Source organism: Hemibagrus wyckioides, linkage group LG23, assembly GCF_019097595.1.
Source record: "Hemibagrus wyckioides isolate EC202008001 linkage group LG23, SWU_Hwy_1.0, whole genome shotgun sequence".
Classification (NCBI taxonomy): domain Eukaryota; kingdom Metazoa; phylum Chordata; class Actinopteri; order Siluriformes; family Bagridae; genus Hemibagrus; species Hemibagrus wyckioides.
Window position 1 is genome coordinate 20251850 of NC_080732.1, and position 10000 is coordinate 20261849.

A 10000-nucleotide genomic window follows, 5' to 3' on the forward strand; every position below is an offset into this window, starting at 1 on the left:
ACTCATCCCCTCAGCAGTCTCTCTTTATTCTCTCTCATCAGCTATAAACACTCACCCCCTCAGCAGTCTCTCTTTATTCTCTCTCTCTTCAGCTATAAACACTCATCCCCTCAGCAGTCTCTCTTTATTCTCTCTCTTCAGCTATAAACACTCATCCCCTCAGCAGTCTCTCTTTATTCTCTCTCTCTTCAGCTATAAACACTCACCCCCTCAGCAGTCTCTCTTTATTCTCTCTCTCTTCAGCTATAAACACTCATCCCCTCAGCAGTCTCTCTTTATTCTCTCTCATCAGCTATAAACACTCACCCCCTCAGCAGTCTCTCTTTATTCTCTCTCTCTTCAGCTATAAACACTCATCCCCTCAGCAGTCTCTCTTTATTCTCTCTCTCCAGCTATAAACACTCATCCCCTCAGCAGTCTCTCTTTATTCTCTCTCTCTTCAGCTATAAACACTCATCCCCTCAGCAGTCTCTCTTTATTCTCTCTCTCCAGCTATAAACACTCATCCCCTCAGCAGTCTCTCTTTATTCTCTCTCTCTTCAGCTATAAACACTCATCCCCTCAGCAGTCTCTCTTTATTCTCTCTCTCTTCAGCTATAAACACTCATCCCCTCAGCAGTCTCTCTTTATTCTCTCTCTCTATCAGCTATAAACACTCACCCCCTCAGCAGTCTCTCTTTATTCTCTCTCTTTATCAGCTATAAACACTCACCCCCTCAGCAGTCTCTCTTTATTCTCTCTCTCTTCAGCTATAAACACTCATCCCCTCAGCAGTCTCTCTTTATTCTCTCTCATCAGCTATAAACACTCACCCCCTCAGCAGTCTCTCTTTATTCTCTCTCTCTTCAGCTATAAACACTCATCCCCTCAGCAGTCTCTCTTTATTCTCTCTCTTCAGCTATAAACACTCATCCCCTCAGCAGTCTCTCTTTATTCTCTCTCTCTTCAGCTATAAACACTCACCCCCTCAGCAGTCTCTCTTTATTCTCTCTCTTCAGCTATAAACACTCACCCCCTCAGCAGTCTCTCTTTATTCTCTCTCTTATGGTATTAAGAGAAAACACACACTGAGGAAAAAAATGCAAAGCAGTGTGAACTCCTGACCTGATGAAGGTCCAGCTTCACCTCTGACTGATACACAGCACTGACACTGGAGACTCCTTCTACATCATACACACACAGTCACACACACACACACACACACACACACACACACAACAAAGATTCACAGAGTAAAACACACACACACACACACACACAGTATCTCACAAAAGTGAGTACACCCCTCACATTTTTGTAAATATTTTATTATATCTTTTCATGTGACAACACTGAAGAACTGCCCCTCTGCTCCAATGTACAGTAGTGAGTGTCCAGCCTGTATAACAGTGTAAATTTACTGTCCCCTCAAAATAACTCAACACACAGACATTAATGTCTAAACTGTTGGCAACAAAAGTGACTCCACCCCTAAGTGGAAATGTCCAAATTGGGCCCAATTAGCCATTTCCCCTCCCTTTTTAGCCCTTACCCTCCCCAATTTACCTTAATTGTTTTTTTCTAAATGATAATGGAGCAGTTTATTCTACACACAGATGATAATCAGTGAGGAGAGGTGTTGAGTTTCTCAGCCTTTTCTCTCTTTCACTCAGTCTAATTTCTCCAACGACTTTCCCACAGCTCCAGCACACACACACACACACATACACACAAAAGTGTGTGAAGGCTTATTAGGGATTGAGGGGATTGAATTAAAGGTAGCCTTTGTTGGTTATTAAAACTCCGGTTGCAGGACGTCATTGATTTGACTCACAGTGAACACACACACACACCGTCTCATATAATCACAGTCTCTCTGCATCTAACATCAAACTTTAACTAAATGAACAAAAAAAACAGAACACACACACACATGCTGGGTATGAGGATGGTGTGTGTTTGTTATTGAAGGTGGTGTGTATGTGTGTAATAAAAGACATATCTGATCAGCCTTTCCCAGTCAGACTGCTGTGAACAAACAGGATGATGAGGAAGCGTGTTCCTCTCGGCCGGGACTCCTGCGTCACGTCTGCTCACGTGATCACGTTATCACCCTTATGTTTATTAAAAGAACACAACAGTCATGATATTGTGTCTGATACAAAGGAGGCTTTTATCCACACCGTCGTCATCATGACTCCACCTCATGACCTCACACTGCTCTCATTTTCATTCATTTACATCTTTGATGCTTTTACACTGGCATCAGGATCCGGTCCATAAACTTTATACGGTCAGCTCCGTAAATATTGGCACCGTGAGTTAATCATACTTGTACGATTAAATCTAGCTGTCTCTATCTCCATATATTAGAGTTAAAGTTCAGTAATGAACATGAGCTCCAAGTTCAGACCTTCAGCTTCACCTCCAGATCAGGTGGAGTGTGTAGTATTATCACATGATCACATTTAAGAATGAATCAGGTTACAGTATGCAAAATTGAGTCGTTCCCAATTTACATTTTTAAGCAGTCTAGATTTCTAGATTTTGACCCCTAATTCTATTGAGATAAAGGTGAAGCTAGACCACTCTGACACTTTATTTTATAAAATTACTGAACAGCCCGGATTAACGCTCAGTGGGAAACCGTGTTGTGTCCGGGAGTTCTCTCAGGCATGCAGAGAAACGGACACTGCAATCAGGACAGAAATCAAATCACTGCTCCACCTGTGAGGGATGGAGTTTCCCTGAAGTCTAAAGCACAAAACTAATCCCATCTCAGCAGAGCATTAGAAGCCTAACACACATTTTCACCTCAGGAGGGTGTTTAACACACACCTCCACACACCCCAGCACATGATAATGCACCATTTTGTGTGTGTGTGTGTGTGTGTGTGTGTTAATATGATTACTTCATATTAAGGCTGTTGTGTTTTGGTTGTTGTTCTGAAGAAACATGTCTGGTTTCAGCTTGTGACCCGAGATGAAGCCGGCGCTGGTTCTTCCTGGGCGTGGTGTTAGTGTGCTGCGTCCATGCCCTTCACTGCACGGTCACATTCCATTTCCATGTCTCACTCTGAAAGGTTACGTTAGGGGAATCCTGACTGGTGTGACACTGTGTTCCGGGTGTCTCGTCTCATCGTCTTGTTTAATAAATCACAAAATTTCCCAACAGTAACATGATCCAAACCACCCAAATACTGACTGTCCCAGTGTTTCTGTCTGCTTTATTACAACTGTTTGTTAAACTGAGTTCTCACTCCCATCTTTAGATGTTTCCCACATTCCATATTTCTCAGCATGAGTGCATGATGTCTCTTTCTGTTCAGAGGGACAGAGTGATTTCAGTGTGGTCGTGTTGTTAGGTCACAGAGCCGTGTATGTCGGGGTCCACGTCCCTTTGGGGCGACAGAGCAGGAGACGACATCGACATCGAGGACACAGACACCGCAAACGGAGAGACAGAGGCTCTGACCGTGAGGACGGACGAGAGTCCCCCACATACGGTAACACACTCACACACACACACACACACACACCGTATGTCCTAGTGTGTTTGATTTCGACTCCTATTCCCTAATTAAGTGACCATGATCCTCTAGAACTATAGAACCCCAGGGGTCACTGCTGTTAAATTTTAATCATGAGCCTGTGACCTGAGTGACCTTGACCTTCCTTCTCTTCCACAGACACTCCCTCTCAGCGGGTTCAGTTTATTCTGGGTACTGAGGATGATGATGAAGAACACATTCCACATGACCTGTTCACTGAGCTGGACGAGCTCCACTTCCTCGATGGAGAGATGTATGAGTGGAAGGAGATGGCCAGGTACACACACACACACACACCACAGTACATGTTCACACAATAGACACAAATACACATCAGCCAGTATCATACACCTGTGTGTGTGTGTGTGTGTGTGCAGGTGGCTGAAGTTTGAGGAGGATGTGGAGGATGGAGGTGAGAGATGGAGTAAGCCGTATGTAGCCACTCTCTCACTCCACAGCCTGTTTGAGCTCCGCAGCTGCATCATGAACGGCACGGTGCTGCTGGACATGAGAGCTAACACCATCGACGAGATCGCAGGTTAGTGTCCAGCGCGGTTAGCCTGTGGATTTGTTAGGCTTTGTGCTGCGGTGTGCGTGAGGTCCGTTTTTTAATTTTTTTTATTTTCCTGTTTCAGACATGATCATCGATAGCATGGTGGCGTCCAATCAGCTGGACGAGTCTCTGAAGGAGAAGGTTCGAGAGGCCATGCTGAAGCGGCACCATCACCAGAGTGAGAAGAAGCTGAGCAACCGCATCCCACTTGTGCGCTCTTTCGCCGATATAGGCAAGAAACACTCGGACCCGCACTTACTTGACCGGAATGGTGAGATGCTCTCACACACACACACACACACCCCGGGTTGTAAAAACATTCCACAAAGAGCCTCGCTTCCTAAACATACAGGTTTAACTGTTAGTATCCACTTCTTGTCCACAAACAGTAAAAATGGGGTGTGTGTGTGTGTGTGTGTGTGTGTGAATTTTAATGCATAAGGAGATGAGCATTTCCAGCAGAGGGCAGTGTTGAGTAAAGCCTGTTGTTAATTGCATGTGTGCATGCATGTGTCTATATGTATGTGCCTGCGTGCATGTAAAGTGTGTGTGTGTGTGTGTGTGCGCATGCATGTGTGTGTATCATATTTCTGCACATGACTATACCCTACCACTCTTCTGCATCTTCCTTTGTGTGCATGACTAAACTCCGCCTACTCTTCCTTCATTCTGTTTATCTTTTATTCATCCTCATCTTCCTCTTTTGCTCCGCCCTAAAGGGGAGGGGCTGTCTGCCCCACGCGCGTCACTTAGGAGACTCTCCTACTTCCCTCAGTCACGCCGGGCATCCCGAGACTCTCGTAGCTCCTTCATGCTCAACATCCTGCAGCCACAATCGAGCTCCACCCCTTCGATGAACACCACACACATGGCCACACCCCCTTTCGACTGCCCCACCTCCTCTCGGGTGCCCGAGCTGCTTGTGTGCAGTGGAGAGACAGACGACATCCCACAGGTAGTGCTGTTCCCACCTGAGGAGGATGAGGCTCAGTTTTGTGACCCTGCCCACTATGAGGGGGAGGGGATGATGGCTGGCCCTGCCCAGAACTTCCTGCTTCTGCCCCCGCCTTCAGAAGGCAAATACCCTCCAGTGTTTAGCATGGGGTTTCTCTCACACCCTCTGTCTCTGTTAGTCTCTCTGTTTGTCTTTAACAGTTGTTTATTCTCTCCTGTCTTTCTCTTTCTCTCTCTCTTTTCTCTGTGTTTTGCAGCATCACACTTTCTGTATCTCTGATTTTACTCACTCTCACTCTCTCAATCACTGTCTCACTCTCTCAATCACTGTCTCACTCTCTCAATCACTGTCTCACTCTCTCAATCACTGTCTCACTCTCTCAATCACTGTCTCACTCACTCACTCTCTCAATCACTGTCTCACTCTCTCAATCACTGTCTCACTCTCTCAATCACTGTCTCACTCTCTCAATCACTGTCTCACTCACTCACTCTCTCAATCACTGTCTCACTCTCTCAATCACTGTCTCACTCACTCACTCTCTCAATCACTGTCTCACTCTCTCAATCACTGTCTCACTCTCTCAATCACTGTCTCACTCTCTCAATCACTGTCTCACTCACTCACTCTCTCAATCACTGTCTCACTCTCTCAATCACTGTCTCACTCACTCACTCTCTCAATCACTGTCTCACTCACTCACTCACTCTCTCAATCACTGTCTCACTCACTCACTCACTCTCTCAATCACTGTCTCACTCACTCACTCTCTCAATCACTGTCTCACTCACTCACTCTCTCAATCACTGTCTCACTCTCTCAATCACTGTCTCACTCTCTCAATCACTGTCTCACTCACTCACTCTCTCAATCACTGTCTCACTCTCTCAATCACTGTCTCACTCACTCACTCTCTCAATCACTGTCTCACTCTCTCAATCACTGTCTCACTGTCTCACTCACTGTCTCTCTCACTCACTCGCTCAATCACTGTCTCACTCACTCACTTTCTCAATCACTGTCTCACTCACTCACTCACTCTCTCACTCACTGTCTCACTCTCTCAATCACTGTCTCACTCTCTCAATCACTGTCTCACTCTCTCACTCACTCACTCACTCACTCTCTCAATCACTGTCTCACTCTCTCAATCACTGTCTCACTCACTCACTCTCTCAATCACTGTCTCACTCACTCACTTTCTCAATCACTGTCTCTCTCACTGTCTCTCACTCACTCTCAATCACTGTCTCACTCACTCACTTTCTCAATCACTGTTTCACTCACTCACTCACTCACTCTCTCACTCACTGTCTCTCTCTCTCTCAATCACTGTCTCACTCACTCACTTTCTCAATCACTGTCTCTCTCACTGTCTCACTCACTCACTCTCTCACTCACTGTCTCTCTCTCTCTCAATCACTGTCTCACTCACTCACTCTCTCAATCACTGTCTCACTCACTCACTCTCTCAATCACTGTCTCACTCACTCACTCTCTCAATCACTGTCTCACTCACTCACTCACTCTCAATCACTGTCTCACTCTCTCAATCACTGTCTCACTCTCTCAATCTCTGTCTCACTCAATCACTGTCTCACTCACTCTCTCAATCACTGTCTCACTCTCTCAATCACTGTCTCACTCACTCACTCTCTCAATCACTGTCTCTCTCACTCACTCTCTCAATCACTGTCTCTCTCACTCACTCTCTCAATCACTGTCTCACTCACTCACTCTCTCTCTCACTCACTCTCTCAATCACTGTCTCACTCACTCTCTCAATCACTGTCTCACTCACTCACTCTCTCAATCACTGTCTCACTCACTCACTCTCTCAATCACTGTCTCACTCACTCTCTCAATCACTGTCTCACTCACTCACTCTCTCAATCACTGTCTCACTCACTCACTCTCTCAATCACTGTCTCACTCACTCTCTCACTCACTGTCTCACTCACTCACTCTCTCAATCACTGTCTCTCTCACTCAATCACTCACTCACTCTCTCAATCACTGTCTCACTCACTCACTCTCTCAATCACTGTCTCACTCACTCACTCTCTCAATCACTGTCTCTCTCACTCACTCTCTCAATCACTGTCTCTCTCACTGTCTCTCTCACTCACTCACTCACTCACTCACTCACTCACTCACTCACTCAATCACTGTCTCTCTCACTGTCTCTCTCACTCACTCACTCAATCACTGTCTCTCTCACTGTCTCTCTCACTCACTCACTCTCTCACTGTCTCTCTCTCTCACTCACTCACTCTCTCACTGTCTCACTCTCTCAATCACTGTCTCTCTCACTGTCTCTCTCACTCACTCACTCACTCACTCACTCTGTGTGTGTGTTTGCAGTTGTCTGTGTGTATCACTGTTTGTTTGCTTAAAGCTCAACATACTGTGTATGTACACACAGTCTCAGTAGGGGGATGACTCTACACCAGTGGGATTTCTCAGTTCTCTCTCTCTCTCTGTCTCTCTCTCTGTCTGTCTCTGTGTGTGTGTGTGTGTGTGTGTGTGTGTGTGTTGCGGGTACACATGGATCAGTGACGTTAGTGTTGGAGTTTAAACACTGTGTTAATCATATACTACACTTTATTACACACCCCTGCTCTGTCAGAGTCAGATACACACTGAAGCTGTGTTTGTGAGTTCTTTCATGTTTTACTCAAAGTGTGTCTTTTACTCTGAAGTCTGAATGCTGAGAGTTTTATTCAGTACAAAAAGATTATTAACACACACACAGAGCAGAACATAACCAGTGCTGTACTGTGTTGCGCGCACACACACACACACACACACACACACACACAATATTCAGTGTAACAATATTAATACAACAATAATAATAACTGAGTTATCAGCAGTAATAACAGTGATAGAACCAGTCGTAGCTGTAATAATGAGGGTAATAACTGCAATAACAGGAGACATGGGTTATCTCTCTTGGTCTCTCAGACTGGGACACGTAATTATACTCCATACTGTCTGTCTGTCTGTCTGTCTCTCCATGTGTTCCTGTCTGTCTCTTAGGTCTCATGGTGTCTCCACACTCTGCTCCCGGGAATCTGGAGAACAGTAAACCCAGTGAGAGTCGGATGAACGGAGGGAGCAGAGAGAACAGCACCGTGGACTTCAGTAAGGTACGATTACTGTTTCACACAAATCCCTCTCTGAGTAGGGTCTGTCTGCTTCCTGCTCACACCGAGCTCCAGTTACACACACACACACACACACACACACACACACTTATAAAAGCTCAAATTCTCCTGGACATTCTTAGGTTTCTGTAATCACACAATAGCAGTTTTCTTCACTGGAATACACACACCTGGACAGGACACACTTCCCTCTTTGTGTCTCACCAAATAACACCTAGATCTTTTTTACAGATCTGAATCAGGAATAGTTTTCTTCTTCTGATTTAAAGGACAGGTCTAGTTGTGGAAACAGACATGTTTAGATTGAGATTCAGCAGTAAATTAGGAATTCAGAATCAGGTGTAACGGCAGCTGATTCATGAGTCATGTTCAGAAGTGACTCCAGATTCAGGTGTAAAAGGAAGTTGATCCATGTCTCCATCTGACCTGATCCCTGGCTTCACCCCGTGCTGCATGCTAGCCACGACAACAGGACCGTCGCATCTCTTTCCACTGTCGGTGTGGAACTGAGAGACCCAGTGTAAGTCCCGCCTCTGTACGTCACTGTGATGTCACTCATCGCGTCCTGTCAGTCAGCCTGTGGTGGTGTGTGATCATCAGCTGTGTCATGAAGTCATGTGTAGGTGTTGTGACGTGTTTGTGGTTTGTAAACTTGTGTTTCAGTCTTTACCTGGCCTGTGATTGGCCAGCACTCTCTGATGATGTCATCATGTGTTTCTATCAGCCAATAATATTCAGGTCTTTTATTTAAACACATTTTTCGGAATGTATCATGATCCAGGGTAGAAAAATAACATTTCAGTAGCTGAAGGGTGTGGCCTGATATTATAATGAGCACACTTGATTGACAGCCCTCTGTCACGATAGCATAAACAGTGAGATTCAGGACTGTTAAACTTTTATGTAATAAGCATGTAATTACTGAGTTATCATACCTCACTAGGTCACAGACTTTTTCTTGTTTTGCTGAAAGAGTTTCAGGATTCATCCTTGTGATTGGTGTGGGAGGAGCTTACACAGACTTTACCTAGCATTAGCCCCACCCACATTCAGTTAAAAGAGGTGAGTCCTAATGAAGTTAGTCCTGATGTCCAGCAAGAGAAGCACATCTGTGTGTGAGCACCTCGTATTTTACCTCTCCGCCAGATCCTGACCGGGTTGTGACCGTTTATTTTCCTGCTCATTGACGTGGCGTTGTCCGATCTGACCGCGTGGTCAGGTGCCAGTTATTACTTTCCTGGCAGTAATAATAATAATATTAGTGTTAGAACCTTTCTCACACCCAGGGACCCGACCACATACGTGTGTGTGCGTGTGTGCACATCCTACCCTTAACACATTGCATATGAGTTGGTTTAAAAATATGACACTGAGATGAGTGTGAGAATGAGGATGAGGAAACACTCCTGTGGTTCCTCAAAGTATCAGATGCTTGTCTTCTCTTATTCAATCAAGTGGTTCTTCCGCGCGCACACACACACACACACACAGACCTGATCAGTGGTTATGAAATCTGTGTTTGAGAACATGATCATGTTTCATTGTTTCATGCATTTTTCATGCTTCATCCTACAGCTAGTACAGGTTTATAACATAATTTATTACACATCATTATAATCTCAGCCTCTTGTTATTAGATATCATTATATATAACATTCTATGACACTCCGTTCACACCTGATGTTACATGTAATAACAACAGTGATGCACACAAACACACACCCACACTCTTCTCATGTCCCTCAGGTGGACATGAACTTCATGAAGAAGATCCCCCCCGGTGCCGAGGCGT

The 10000-nt window shown here is 45.1% G+C and overlaps 1 protein-coding gene across 4 annotated transcripts in view; it reads left to right on the forward strand.

Moving 5' to 3' along the window:
• The window catches only part of slc4a7 (solute carrier family 4 member 7), a 48042-nt gene that overhangs the window by 17405 nt on the left and 20637 nt on the right, over nucleotides 1-10000 (forward strand). For all 4 annotated transcript variants that reach the window (XR_009203267.1, XM_058375894.1, XM_058375891.1 and 1 more), the window contains exons 3-8: nucleotides 3345-3485; nucleotides 3669-3807; nucleotides 3908-4068; nucleotides 4166-4354; nucleotides 8081-8190; nucleotides 9955-10000. The exon at nucleotides 9955-10000 is cut by the window's right edge and continues 112 nt beyond it. Coding sequence is in view for 3 of the 4 variants with exons in the window: in XM_058375894.1 (XP_058231877.1) it covers nucleotides 3345-3485; nucleotides 3669-3807; nucleotides 3908-4068; nucleotides 4166-4354; nucleotides 8081-8190; nucleotides 9955-10000 (786 nt within the window). In the remaining variant the exon portion in view is untranslated. The remainder of the gene's footprint in view (nucleotides 1-3344; nucleotides 3486-3668; nucleotides 3808-3907; nucleotides 4069-4165; nucleotides 4355-8080; nucleotides 8191-9954) is intronic.